At 50.6% G+C, this 14,628-nt stretch overlaps 4 protein-coding genes across 4 annotated transcripts; all 4 read right to left on the bottom strand.

Annotated features, from left to right (window-relative positions):
- Nucleotides 1-467: 467 nt before the first annotated feature.
- N7506_001965 (SIMPL domain-containing protein) lies at nucleotides 468-1,250 on the bottom strand (the record flags this gene model as incomplete). Its single annotated transcript, XM_056951261.1, has 1 exon — nucleotides 468-1,250. The coding sequence occupies one exon, from the start codon at nucleotides 1,248-1,250 to the stop codon at nucleotides 468-470; it is 783 nt and encodes a 260-aa protein (XP_056817176.1).
- A 631-nt stretch (nucleotides 1,251-1,881) lies between these two features.
- On the bottom strand, nucleotides 1,882-2,217 carry N7506_001964 (uncharacterized protein; the record flags this gene model as incomplete). The annotated part of the gene is made up of 1 exon (XM_056951260.1): nucleotides 1,882-2,217. One exon carries the CDS (start codon nucleotides 2,215-2,217, stop codon nucleotides 1,882-1,884), a length of 336 nt encoding a protein of 111 aa, XP_056817175.1.
- Nucleotides 2,218-3,774: 1,557 nt separating this feature from the next.
- On the bottom strand, nucleotides 3,775-5,319 carry N7506_001963 (uncharacterized protein; the record flags this gene model as incomplete). Its single annotated transcript, XM_056951259.1, has 1 exon — nucleotides 3,775-5,319. One exon carries the CDS (start codon nucleotides 5,317-5,319, stop codon nucleotides 3,775-3,777), a length of 1,545 nt encoding a protein of 514 aa, XP_056817174.1.
- Nucleotides 5,320-6,721: 1,402 nt separating this feature from the next.
- Nucleotides 6,722-14,222, bottom strand: N7506_001962 (type I polyketide synthase; the record flags this gene model as incomplete). Its single annotated transcript, XM_056951258.1, has 8 exons — nucleotides 6,722-6,873; nucleotides 6,929-7,601; nucleotides 7,662-11,983; nucleotides 12,069-12,996; nucleotides 13,054-13,416; nucleotides 13,473-13,741; nucleotides 13,797-13,941; nucleotides 14,013-14,222. 8 exons carry the CDS (start codon nucleotides 14,220-14,222, stop codon nucleotides 6,722-6,724), a joined length of 7,062 nt encoding a protein of 2,353 aa, XP_056817173.1.
- Nucleotides 14,223-14,628: the final 406 nt, after the last annotated feature.

The following is a 14,628-nucleotide window of genomic DNA, read 5'->3' as shown; positions in this document are numbered from 1 at the left end:
AACGTTTAAGGTTTGGAAGGAATGAACGCAAATCAAGCACCTTATTCCCCACCCTGTGTGACTCCAAGGGTCACCCCAAGTATCCATTCTTCCAAGGTTTGCCTGAGCCTCTCCTGCGGTCCTTCCTAACTAAAGATAAACTTTAGGATCTCACGGGGATCAAAATATATCGTCAAACTCATTGCACATGGAGCAATCGACTGCCACGAAAGGCTCGGGAGATTTCAGAGATACTATTCTCCGCCCCGACGTGTCGGCTGCATCTTAGCAAACTTACATTCGTTCAAATATGCTATGAGTGAGTTACTGGGGTTTGTTATGAGAAGAGTGTGCGGTTGACGAAGGGATATCATTGATGTTATTGATCTATGGAATTCAGACTCAACTCACACCGAGCAAGAAACGTTTGCAAAGACGGACGGTTCCAGTCCAAGCCGCGCGGTAGAGCAAGCAAGATTGGCCAAGACTCATTCATCTGAGACAGACTCAAATATGACCCGCACAGAGCTGGTGTATTGGATTTGCTGTGGTGTGAGGTCCAGTGGTGTAGGGGGTTCGGGGACCAAGGCTGGGGCATTGTTAGCACTACCAAACAGGGATCCACCGCATCTCGCTGCAGACCGGCTGTCGTCCTGTCTACCCCCGAACAAACCTCCTGAATTTCCACCAAACAGACCTGGTGGCCTCCGCGACAGTATGCCGAAAGAGGAATTACCCCCATCTTCGATTTCCACTGCGGCCACCTTACGCCCGATGACTTCAGTGTAGTCATTCGCCTTTTGAACAGCATCACGCATAGCCTCCTTGCGGGATTCGGAGCTCAATGCTTTTTTAGTGGCATCGGTCAGTTCCCAGCCTATCGAGTTGATATCGACATTGGCATATCCCACTAGTTTACCAACGACCTCACTCATTTTGGTAAAGTCACGGAAAACAGCGACAAATGACAGATTGCCACGATGCTCCAAGTCTTGGAAATTTTTGGCACCATCTAAGGGTCTCCAGCGCCAGGTGCGAAGAGAAGTGGACGAGAAACTCACCACAGCTGCCCCCGGAGACGAGTCCAAGGCTTCGGGCTTCGGAGAGAGCTCTCTGAAGAGCTTGCTTAGCTCATTGGAAGTCTCGGTCACGTTGTTGGAAACGGTCTCGCGCGTGCTGCCCTCGCCGTTCACAGTGAGATTCAGAACTCCACGCTCAGGCTGTCGAGTGATGGACGATGAGCCTCCGACGGTAATTCTCAATGGTGCCATGTTGATTTGTGAGGTCTGAAAAATGATAGCTTGACGCAAAAGGGGGAGAGACCATCCTTATATAAGACGATGCCAGGCAGAAGTCCTTAGCTGGACTAAGCCGGACAACAGTGTTCCGGCAAGTGCCTGGTGATTTATCAGCTTGACTGCATTTGTGCTTACAAACATGATATGGTGAGATATCCAAGCACAGGAACATAATGAAGTGACCCTGCTGTGCCCAAAAGGCGAGCAAAGTTCGATATAGAAAAACACAAGGTGACATCCAAGTTGGGTTAGTTCCAAGGTTCGTTGAATCCCAAATTGCTCAAACGGTGCAAACTACTCAAACGCACCAAACCCACCAAGCAAACCAAATCTACTCAAACAGTCAAACAAAACAAAACAAAACAAATGGAGCAAACATGGCAAATATGACAAACACAGCAGATTGCTCAAAAACAACAAACAGAAAAGTAAAGGGGGGGACAAGAGTTGATCGTGGCCCCCTTTGCTTCGAACACGGTAGGCAGCAAAGCCCTTCTCAGCTTGTACGGAGTAATTATGTTGTACCCTGTCCGCAGAATCACCCATACATTCATGACAATCTCATGGATTTGAGCGCTCCAGATGATGCTCAAAAACTTTAGTCTCAGTGGAGGACAGAATCGCGGAAGCGTTGTTCATACTTGCGAAAGAATTTCCGCATCCTTCCAGTCCGGGATGGGTTGTTACATCCATATGTTTGGTCAAAACGGTGATTTCGATATTTGTCCATGCCGATCTCAATAGGCTGCACAACCGGTTGCACAAGCTCAGATACACCCCCAACAACAGCCCCTGTGAATGCTATGCGCTCCACGGAGTTTCCATTGGCAGCAATCTTCGCAATTCCCTCTGCTGTCGTCTCTGTTTTCAGGACTTCGTTGCCATGCAGTAATCCGCCGCTCGCTTTCTCACCAACCCAGTCAGCGATTCCTGAGTTCATCTTATGCACGACTTTGTCAAGGGCAGTAAAGTGGTGATCGGACTTAAGCTTGCGATGATTGCCAATGGCAGTTGCTTGCCTGAAACTGAGCCTTGGAGTTTTGTAAAAGCGTTGAGCACAGCTTCGAGGTTATCAAGTCCCAAACCCACCCCAGCTGTGCAAACTTTGAGACAAACGCCGATGGCGACGGCCTTTTCATGTCCGGCACTGAAAAGCGCATTCAGCCGAGGATCACTCGCAATGCGGATCTTGGTCTCTCTCGCCAGACGATATAAATCAACGACTTTGACACCGACCTGCCAAGCATTGATAGTCGTTGGAAATATGAAGACTGGCATGACTTTTGTTATGCAGGAATTAATCAAGAGTCCGGTCGATGCTGCTGAAAGTCCCATGCGGTTTGAGACCAATGAGCGTGCGAGATCTTTGTCCGACAGCTTTTTCGGGCGGTCTCGAATGTCGCCCTGGGTTGTGAGGCCCAAAGCCTCGCCGATCCTTCTCAGTTTGGATGATGATACCATGTCTTCAAGTTGCTGGAAATGATCGGCCTTGTTGTGCTTGAAATGGGCGACGAGTGATCTGAATATTCCGTTGGTTTAGAAAATTCGACTGTTTATATACGTCTTTGAGAGGCTGAGTCGATCTGCACTCATGCAAAGTGCACCTCCTTTGCCCGGGCTCTTTGAGGGTTGCGGCGACATATCCCATGGCGATTGGAAGGAAAAGGTTGATATGATAGTCGTGAACAACCGGCACTTCCGGCGACACCAATAGCAACAGCTTTTCCTAACTGAAATGCTCACTGATTCGTCCAGTCGAGCAGAACTGACATCCTTGGCATTCTAGGGGCGCCATGCAGGTAAGATGACAGTGATGTGACGCGTGACCGTAGATTTTCAAGATTTCCAGTGTATTTTTCAGCAATCTTCGCTAAGTCGCTTTGCCAACGTTTTTTCTGGTGCGCCTTGCATAATCTTAAATTCTGCCTCGCGTCTAGAATTTTAAAACATAGCGCTAGTTTTTAAATTCCTTGTTTTCTAGTACTGCAAAGGGTGAAGCAATTTATGATGGCTGCCTACATATCCGGATTGTCCCGCACTCTGGCAATTATCTTGGGTGCTTTCTATAGCTGAGTTGCGAAAACTTCTGGAAGCAACTCCTAGGCTCTTATGAGGCATTATGAAATAGTTTGCTGCCTGGCAGACCAAGAGAATCGGTTGTGCGCTTCCATAATACCCGCTGACTGTTGAAGAATAAGCCCGAATTCCAATCTCGGAGGACCCCTTCAGGGCTGGACGTCCATAAAGAGTGCAATAGGAGAATCTTGGAACATGGACCTCGGGAGTAAAGAAGTACAGCAAAAGTTTTGGAAGATCTATTTAAAATAGCTATATGTATGTGTAAAGTTGTTCGACATAAAACATGACGCTTGGTTGCAACAGGCAAAATTTCTGTGCAGCGATCAAGAAACCAAAAAGCAGAACCAAATCATAGACCGTATATGACAAGTCGCTCAAAATAAACATTAATATGCAAAATCATGCCATGTATCATGATTCATGAGTCAAAGATCGGACCATATGCCGGGATTCCTTGAGATTCAAATTCGTAAACAATTTTTTGGGTCATTGAAGGGTTGCTAATGACGAACACAGCTTCCGCTTCAAATTCCTTGACTTGCTGTCTCACCATGGGCAGCATGTCAATACGTCCATCGGTAGAGGTATCCCAGATGATTGGATCGGGGCCCATCTTGTGGACGAGATCGACGACATCCTGGCCGTATGTTTTCACGGGAGTACGAGTCTGCCAGATGACCTTGATGGCGGGTCGGTTTTCATCACCGAGGAAACCAAGACAAGGACCGATCCCAGAACCGGTTGTGACGATGATGATACGGTTGAAAAGACGCAGACCGTAGCCAACACCACGCATCAGCGCTCCACGCTTCCAGAGGTGGGTTGGGGGGTTGGCAATTGTGTCGGCGGTCCAGTCGCCGGCCTTTGACACCACGATAGACCAGCTTTTCAAGTTGCTCTTGCCAGTCGGGTCCGGATCAGGGAAACCGGCAAAACTGTGCCAATCACGGAGAGGGTGCTTTGTGACTTGGACACCCTTGGCAAAACTGATCGCGGTGTGGTTGAAGTGGAGTCGCACGGCGTGCGTGGAAAGAGGCTCAGCGGTCACGGGGACCTTGCGCAGCAAGAGCCAAGGATGAGCCACAGCAAGGACTGCAGCGATAAGAAGCCAGAATGCAGGCAGAGTAATGAGGAAGTGACCAAGCGAGTCCTTCTGGGCTGGAGCGACTTCATGTGCAAAGACCATCACAAGGACAACAAAGAGTGCCAGAATCAGCCACGATGTGAATCGGTGAGTGAACTCGAAGTAATCGTGGAACTTTCGGCGGATTGCAGGGTGCGCCACAATCACCATCACCATGAGAAGCACCAGAATGATATATGCCAGAACAATCGGCGCTGCCGAAAATTGCAGAGGCGTCAATGGGCTGATGGGAGATGATGTGAATTTGGTTTTGGAAACCATCGCGACAAATCCAATGTACCAGATCAACGAGGCAACACCACAACCACTGTGGACGCCGCCGTAATGAGCCGCCTTGGCAGCTGTGCGGCGTAGCCAAAGTGGTGCAGATCTAGGAAGAGAACACACAATTCTATAGATGGCATTGACGACCATCGGGTGTCTAGCGAGACCGCATGCCACCAAATTGACAGCTGTCGCGTTCACTAGCGCCAAAAGTTGCCGATCAGAGATCATCACGTAAAGGAAACAAGCAAGGTTTGCGCAGAACACCGTCGTAAAGAGCCGACGGTATACAGTGAAGATGACATATCTCGCATGAGCAAATGGCTTGCGCTCAGGGTCTTCGGGCAGAGTGATTTGAGCCTCCACATCAAGGGTGTAGTTCCTCCTGTGACCCTTTGGCTTCCTAGCCGAGGCTCCTTTGTTAGATGGAAGCTCTGAGATTTTGGTCTTTTCGGGATCAGAGATGATTCCGTGTGGCGGATCTGCAATGCAGACCACCTTTGTCGGCGATGTTGGCATGGGCACCGCCATGGCTTCCTCATTCTTCTCATCCATGATTGATACTTTTGGGAGAAAGAAAAATTGAGGACGTGAGATTCGCGTGACGGCGACCACCAGGCTTTATTTTAGCGTTTTGACATTTTCTTAACGTGGGGAAGAAGCCACATAAAAGTTGAGCCAATGGCAATGAATCCTTCGGAAGGTCCGCCACGGAATTCCCACGGTTGGCTGGCTGTATCGCAAGGGCTGAACCCATGGCTGAGAGGACTCCACGGTGGATATCAAATGCCTGCATATACTGTACAAAAGGCAGAAGGATCCAGACAAGGGAACTTCGCCAATGAGCTGCCGCTCGATGGATCCTACCAACACGACGGAATTGAGAACTGGTGACTAAAGTCCAGCTGGAGATCGACAATCGACCCCTCTCTGTAGATCTTTCCCAGCCATTGGCATTTGAGGTTATCTTGGAATTGACCAGATTCGGAGTACCTCGGTCATGGAGCGCGGCCAAGTCCCGGAAGTTGATAGACGCCGATTCGCACACCGACAATTGTTGAAGTGAAGGTGGATTCCTAAAGAGCTGGAATGGAACCTAAATTTTGAGTCCAGCGTGAATGAGGAAAGAATCAAATCCCAAGCGGGATGCACGGGTCAATCACCCGCCCGCCTTGCTTCTCCCATGCATGCGTTCCACAAGCATAACCCGGAAACAATGTCCTCCTTCACGGAAGATCAAATTCGAAAGTTCCAGGCATATGAGCTCATCCTCGAAAGAACTTCCTTTAACTTTGAAACGCAAGACATGGCGGGGCAGGTGTCACTCCCCAGACAGCAAGATCGGAAATTATTCCACTGGGGGAGCTCGGTTGTTCTGTTGAACTGAGCCTCCCGATGGAGCGTAGTGGTGTCGATCGAGTTCCCGATCCATAGTACGAGGTGGAGCGCTGTCACGAACTCAAGCCGCGTACAATAGTTTGGTGGAGTTGTGCGCTCGGTCCCCTTCACCGCTAAATCGTCTAAGCTCGATTCCCTGCATCATGCATGTACGGCGATCCCCGTAGAGTGTACTCCGTACATAAACCCATCATATGCATGGCTTGAATGGTTGAACGTGGCAAGCATGGGTTGCGCAAGCAACTCAAAAGGCGCCTCCCGAAGACCACATGAGAGCTTGTTGATTGGCTCCCAACCATTGGTCCCACTATGGAATTCCGGAAATTTTCGTTGACGGTATCAAACGCGGTATTGTATGAAAGAAACATAAATTACACAGCTTCAGCAAAATCACAAATGCCGAGGTTCATTGTGTGAATTAATAATATGCATTCAAAAAGTAAATCAAACGCTAATGTAGGACATAACAAGAAATCTGAAATATGAACTCATAAATTACGAAACCCTTGAATTCCCAGATAAGTGTCTCGGGTCATGTTTGGCGAATCAGTATGGCGATTTAGCTCGATTCCGAGACAAACGAGCTGGCCGAGGCAATTTTCTTGGCCAGAGCCTTTGTTGGCTGTGATCCCAGGAATTCGAAAGAAGTAAGGTCAGCACCGAGCTCACGGGAGACCCAGTTCTGAACAGATGTCGCCTTGAGTGAATCGACTGGAATGAGTGTTAGCAAATTACTCGCCGGAGTTGATGTTGAGAAGAAACTTACCACCCAAGGCAGACAAAGGAAGGTCTGTATCAATAGCATCGGGGGTTGTAGCCATTGCATCTGCCAAATATTCACTCAGAGCATCAATGACAATCTGAGTAGCTGTGTCCAAAGAGTCGGCCGCCTGTAGCAGGGAGCTAGTAGTGACCTTGGAGTCGTCGTCATCTTCCACGGCAATGCAGAGTCGGTGGTCAAACTTGCGATCCAAAACCCAAGCTGTAGATCCATTGCCGCGCGACAAATTGTCCGTCATTCCAGCAATGATTTGAGATGGAAGGGAGAGCTTGCTGTTGATGATTACCCGCAGCAAAGTCTGGATCTCGTGGGTCATGATCTCTGTGCCCTCGAGATGCTTGTATCGACGACGACGCTGCTCTTGGTCTTCGGCAATGTCACTCATACCACTAGCATCGGGAACGAGTCCGATGTTAATAGAATGTCCAGCCAAACCGTGGTTACGTCGCCACTCCATGAGAGCATCGATGAAACCGTTGCCGGCGGAGTAGTTTGCTTGACCCATATTTCCAATGACACTGGCCACGGAAGACAAGGCAACAAAGAACTTCAAGTCCTCCTTCTTGGAGAACAAGTTGTGCAAGTTCATTGTACCTCGAATCTTGGAGTCAGTAGATTTGGACCACTCTTCAAAGTTCATATTCTCGAACATGGCATCCTGCAAAACAAGCAGATATTAGCATATGATAGTTAAAGAGCAGAGTTGTGAGATTCTTACCTTAAGAACTGTAGTGCATTGGATCACGCCTGCAACAGTCCAGTTCTTGCTCCGGATTTTGTACGCAAGGTGATCAATATCTCCCTGTTGAGAGATATCACAGCGAAGAACATCAATCTGACATCCTTGGCCACGAAGTAAATCAAGTGCCACCTGCTGAGAGGGTTGGGCTCCACCAGATCGTCCAAGGAAGACCAAGTGGCGGGCTCCAGACTGAACCAAGGTCTCGGCGAGTGCAAGACCCAGATTTCCTAAACCACCAGCGAGAATGTATGTACTCTCAGCGGGCAAGCCAGCAAGATCAGGCAGGGGAAGAACAATTGGAACCTTTCCAGGAGCCTGGAAATCCACGATAGCTCGGGTGTTAGTTTCCTTGCACTTCTTGACAGCGCCTGCGACGTCAGAGATGGGGAAGATAGAGTAAGGCTCGACTTGGTCCAGCATCCGGTGTTGCTTCATGAAGTCTATGACATGACGAACTGAGGCATGTAGACTACCAGGCTTCTCCGAGAATGTCTTCTGCAGTTTGGGCGAGGAGAAAGTGCAGCCACTGTCAATGAAGGAGTCGGGCAGAGCACTAAGCTTCATATCGCCGGACAGATTGATGTATTGACCACCAGAAACCAGACACCTGGCAGCATTGCGACCGGCATAGCCGCCCAAGAAAGAGATACTGGCGTCAACTCCACATCCGTTAGTAAGCCTGGATACACTTGACTCCAGACCGCTGTGGATGCCAACAATGCGATCAGCCAGCGCGGGGTAACGGGCGCGAAGGGACTCAGTAGCTTCCTGGGAGGCCGTGGCGACAATGATCTGAATGTTCAAGGCGAGGGAGTAATCGATCATAGCTTGAAGTGTCTGACTTGGTGATCCAACAAAGAGCACGGAGGAACTTGCACTAAGGCGACCGATCTGAGTGATGATCTGGTAAGCGTTGAGGTATGCAAGAGGCGCCGAGATTGCTTTGGTAGGCTCGGTGTTGGCGGGGATCCTGATAGTATCACTTTCAGGGACCCGCATTGTGGTTGGGAGCCCGGCGTCTGCGGAGGCCAGTGTCAAGACCTTGTCTCCAACAGCAGAATCACGGACACCGGATCCAATGCGAGTGACACTAGCCACAATCTCAAACATGGGCAAAGCTGTCTCGGGAGTCTTTCCAGAGTCTCCCTGAACATCAAAGATGGTGGCCATTTCAACCTTCAGCTCGGTGTGATCCGGTAAAAGTTGGTCTTCAGAAACCTGCTGTTCCTGCCAGATTGCATTCTCTGCATCTTGAAGCTTCAACTCCAGCGGTCTGGAGTCTTCGCTGAGCTCTGACATGACAGGTCTGGGACCCTCTATCAGGGTATGCATAGCCTCATCCACGTCGGTAGTTTTGAGAACCCGAGGAACCAACAGCTTTCCGTTGGTCAGTCGATATTCGAGATCTGGGCGACGAGGGTTCTCCTGGGTGGTAAGCTGCATAACTTGAAGTATACCGCAGGCCAGTCCAAATTGGTCTTCCATGTCCTCCACATCAGCAAGGAGGTGAGGGATTGTGGTGTTCCATTGCTCGTTGCGAAGTGTTCTCAGAAGACCACCTGTGGCTCCAGACTCAATGTTTTCAGCATCTCCTTGGTCCCAGAAGGGAGAGGTCCAGAGCACATATTGCGCCTTGACAATACCCTGGAGGTGTTTGAGGTCTTTCTCTGTCCACTTGGACACCCAAGGGCCTGCCAAATCGAGTAAAGAAATCACAGTCTTTCCTTCGAGCGTAGACACCTGGTCCAGCCCAACAGAGATGAGTTGGACATTATGAGAGGCGAAAATCTTTTGGAGGTGATCGAAGACGCCAACAGACTTTGTGTTGTCTGCTGGGCTCAATACATAGATCTCAGTGTCGGTGCTCCATGAGACCGGAGTGCGGCGAACGATGATGAACTTGCGATCTTGGGTCACACTGTGGATTTGGAGACCTTCAACGCCCTGCAATATGCTGACTGCGGAGTTCAAGTTATCATCTGACACACGCATTGCTGCGAGGCCTCCGTGATCGACGATCTTTGGCAGAAGTGACCCAATGGCCTGAGATGTTTTCTCGTTCCAGGGGTGCTCCTCATCGTCAATTATGACCAGATCATACTTCCCTTCCGCGATCGGCGATGATGGAAGCTGGTCAAGCGCATCCAGAGGGGTCATACGAGCGCCAACGATGTCGATATCCTCTTCGTGGGAGCCGCAGGGTGCGACAGTGACCTTTCCAAGACAAGGTCGACTTCCAGCACCCGGGGTCAACCCAGGAAGGGTTTCAGCCCAGGCGCTTGCTTTGCTGGATGTGGCAATCAAGGCGCTGGCATCACCACATGTGTGGCAGAGTCGTTTCATCCAATCAGTCAATTGTAGACTGCTGGCCTCCACTGCAATCTTCTTGGCACCGTCGTGGATCTCACCAGTGACAAGAGGTGACTCCAGGTGTTCTTCCCAGACAATAGATGAGTACCGGCTTTGGGTTGATGACTCCTCCTGCTTCTGCGTGTTGTTATAGGGAAGGCGACCGAGGTGGACACCTTCAAATGAGATCCAAGGTTGCGACCACGAAGGATCGGATGCAACACAGTGGGATCTCGATTTGCCATCCTGCCACTTTGTCTCAGTGTGAACGACGAATTGCTCGCCGGTTTTGGGTTGGAAGTTGTTCGAGATATAGATGTTGTCTACTCCAACTGGGATGTTGGCATTCTGACTCTCGAGAGCTTCGGAGCAAGACAAAAGAGCAGACTGGAAAAGACAATCCAAAGTGGTGGGGTGGATAAAGCTGGGTGTTTCCTGCTCGTAAGGCATGCCCGACTTTGTGTCGGTCACAACACCAGAGAGCCAGATACGGGGCTCTGCATCGCAGAAAGAGACACCGGTGATCGTCTTGAATGCAGGGCCGACAGTAAGTCCTCCTGTGACAGACAGCCATTCATAGGCTTGTCTGATGTCGGCCATTTTCGCAGTGGTTTGTGTGTTCTTAATCCGCTCCAGCGATGCCGACCAGTTTGCCTTCCGCTCTTCGTCAACTTCATTCTCGTACCGCGTAGCAAAGGAGCCCTTCGCGTGTTGAATCCAGCCACCTCCGGAGGGAAGTGAGAAAATGCTGAATTGGTACCAGCCGGGCAATCCAGGGTGAGGAGACAATTGGAGAAGGGTTTCCAAACCGCGCTCCTCCTCTGGAATTACCACACCACGCATGAATTGGACATCTTGGAACTCTATCCCCTTGACGGCATGACCGTCGGCGAGCTGTCGCCCCGCTTCGATGGCCATGGCTAGCATTCCGGCTGCCGGGAAGACAATCGAGCCGGCAACGACGTGATCAACAAGCCATGGGTTTTCCGAGACGCGGAGGAAATTTCTCCATCTGGGCTCCAGCGCGTTTTGGTAGTCTACAGCAGCTCCCAAAATATCGTGTCGGGGGTGCTTGCGCTGTCTCAGCTGTGCTGTCTCGACGGGCTCGTGCCAGAACGAGGTTTGGTGGTTCCAGGGATAGGAGGGCAAATCGGCAAGCATGGTGGGCTTTGTGGCATCGACTGCGGCATTGACAACGGAAAGGTCGACAGCGTGTCCTGTACTCCAAAGAGACCCAGCGGCCTCAAGGGCGGTTCGCAAAGCATGCTGGTTACGCGAAACCAAAGAGTAGTAAGGAAGCACGGCCATATTTTTGTTGACCGCTTGCAAGATCTGGTTGACCGGGCCCTTCAGCACCGCGTGTGGGCCAATTTCGATCAAACAAGTCCACTTGATAGGAACTGGACGACGACGCCCCTTGGTGGACTCACTCAGCTTCGCAAGCTGGGAAACCGCGGCCGTGAACTCGACCGAGCTCACCATGTTTCGCACCCAGTATGCTCCTCCGCCCACGTCCGGCCCATAAACACGCTCTTTGGTGACAGATGAAAGCATGGGAATCGTGTCGTCATATCGGTTTTCGGGCTTGATGGATTTGATAGCATTGCCGACCACCTCCACGAGCTCTTCCATGTGCGGGGAGTGGTACGCTGTGTCGATGCGAAGCTTGCGAGCGAAGTGGCCGTCTTGCTGCAACTTCTTTTCGAGTAGATCAATTTGGTCAACATCTCCAGAGAGGGTCGTGCTGGAAGGGCTGTTGACACAGGCAACCACAACCGATCGTGGAGGCAGCTCGTCCAGATACTTCTGGGCGTCTGTGGAGGAAATTCCGGTGGCAAGCATACCACCTCTCTTGTCGCTCTCGGCAATCTGCTGTGAGAAGAAACCTCGGAACCATGCGACTCGCAAGGCATCGGCATGAGAAAGATATCCTGCAGCATATGCGCCAGCTTTGTGGGTTGTTAGCTTGAAGTAACAAATTTCAGGCGAGTCCGCATAGCGAGAGCCTCGGAAAATGGGGAAAGATAGACTTACCAATTTCACCACTAGAATGCCCGACAACAGCATTGGGAAAGACAGACCAGCTGGACAGAAGATCAACCAAAGCGATTTGCAGTGCACAGGTGATAGGCTGGCTGCGATCAGGTCTGTTAATTTGACTTTCCTTGGCGTCCAATTTGATCTCTTCCACAATATCGAAGGAGCAACCCAACGATGTCAGAATATCCTGAGATCGTGCCATGCTATCACGGAATGTGCCGATTCTCAAGAGTTCACGACCCATTCCGGCCCATTGGCCGCCTTGGCCTGTAAATACAAACGCAATCCGTGTCAAAGCCTTTCGGCTAGCTCTCGCAAACTTGGGAAGTCCCTTGGCCAAGATGCCCTGCAACTGGTCTTGGGAGTTGGCAACTGCAAAGCTGCGGAATCCCAACTGCGAGCGTCGGGTAAGCATGGTGTGCGCGAGGTCATTGAGTGGAATCTCCAGCTCGGTCTGCTTCTGGCGCAACAAGAAGTCACTCCAGTTGCCACCGAGACGCTCAATACCAGCTTGATCAAATGTAGAGAAAACCACCACGCGGGGAGCTGGCTCTCTGTCTTCCACATTCTCCTGGAAAGCCTCCTTTGTGCTTTCCAGAATGATGTGGGCATTCGATCCACCAAATCCGAACGAATTGATACTGGCTCGCTGGGGCAGGTGCTCTGGCCAAGGCATCGTCTTGTCGCTCAATCGGATTCTCCACTCATCGGTGCGAATCTTAGGGTTGATGTTCTTGAATCCAGCATTTGGCACCAACGTGGCTTTTTCCAAGCAAAGAACGACCTTGATCAAACTGGCCACACCCGCTGCTCCTTCGGTATGACCCAGGTTTGTCTTGACAGACCCCACATAGATGGGATCATCTGTGGGTGTTCTTGCCTCACCCAATGTCATTCCAACTGCTGAAAGCTCGATGGGATCCTGTAAGACAAGATTAGAATCTCCCTTCTTGGCCTACAATGCTGTTTCATCACTTACTCCGACCGGAGTACCGGTTCCATGGGCTTCGAAATACGCAGTGTCCCTCATCGAGATACCGTGACGTTGGTATGTTGAGCGGATCAAATTTGCCTGCGATGTTGGGCTGGGCAAAGTGATACCAGGGGTCCGGCCATCCTGGTTGATTCCAGTACCGCGAATGACGGCCCTGATATTATCGCCGTCAGCCAGCGCGGCGCTCAAAGGCTTCAAAAGCACAGCTCCGATGCCCTCTCCTCGGCCATAACCGTTAGCCGATTCGTCAAATGAATGACTTGTGCCATCCGGGCTCATCATGTGCATGTAGGAGAGTCTCTGTGTAAAATTAGGGTGTAAGATGAGACTAGCTCCAGTGACCATGGCCTGTAGCGGGTCTGTTAGTATTTCGCATCGGATCACCACGTCTTTTAGTTACGCACCATTCCGCATTCTCCAGCGCGCAAGGCCTGCGCGGCTAAATGAACCGCTGTCAAACTTGATGAACACGCAGTGTCCATCATAATACTTGGGCCTTGAAGATCAAAGAACCAGGACAATCGGTTGGCCAGCATAGTTCTTCCGTTTCCAGTGGCAGAATTATGCGGCATGTCGTAGATATCTCGGGTAGATAAAAGCTCATAATCATTGGTCATTGAGCCCGAGTAAACTGCTGTGTTACTGCCAGGAAGTGTGTCTATCGGAATTCCACCTGTGCATCATTTCTTTAGCCTGCTGTTTTGCGAAGCTGTGACTGTCAATCCTACCGTTCTCAAATGTCTCATACGCGACCTCCAGCAGCAATCGCTGGGCCGGATCCATACCCGCCGCCTCTTTGGCAGTAATGGAGAAAAAGGGGGCATCAAAACGAGACGGGTCTTCTTGGATAAAGAAGCCACTGTCATGATTGATCTGGGGGCCATGTCAGCCCAGCTCCTGCGTACAATAACGATAGCACCAAATGCCACAGGGATAAATCATACCGCTCCTTTACGCTCATGGCTAGGATGGTGCCAAGCCGAAGCTTGATACCGGCTCTCTGGGATGGTTCCATGTCCAGTTCGTCCATCGCATAGCATCTGCCAGAAGTTCTCGACGGAGTTGGCTCCCCCAGAGAACCGACATCCCATTCCAATGACTGCGATTCCCTCCATGTCTGTGGAGTCCGACTTATTATTGGGTCGGCCAGGCATCTTGTGAACGCAATGTTTCAGAAAAGGATTTGGCTGTCGAAGTCACGAACGCGGGAGATTGTGGGGGTATTATACTCTACGGTTCGTGATCTGGTCTGACTCGGTAAGTCTCCATCTTGATCTCAGCCCGAGGATCCAGCTGGGAGTCTTGGAAGCTAGTGCCATGAGTCCGGGTCGCCGCGCATAGTCGTATGCATGTATTACTGGCTAACGAACAAGCGGAGGTATGGTGTGGGGCACGGAAAGTCATTTACATCAACAAACCCTCCTTTAGGTTCACTCAAGTTCGCTATTCCAGCAGCCTGGCAGAACAACGTAAGCTTAGGTGGTATTCTCTGCCCAGAACGGGTATACCTCGGGATATGGTCTTCGCATCGCGATATCAACAACATACAAGCACCCTGTG

The sequence above is a fragment of the Penicillium brevicompactum genome (assembly GCF_028827555.1).
Source record: "Penicillium brevicompactum strain IBT 35665 chromosome Unknown utg000001l_segment0_segment0, whole genome shotgun sequence".
Taxonomy (NCBI): domain Eukaryota; kingdom Fungi; phylum Ascomycota; class Eurotiomycetes; order Eurotiales; family Aspergillaceae; genus Penicillium; species Penicillium brevicompactum.
Note: the sequence above shows the minus strand (reverse complement) of the source record. Positions and strands in the feature narration are given on the sequence as shown.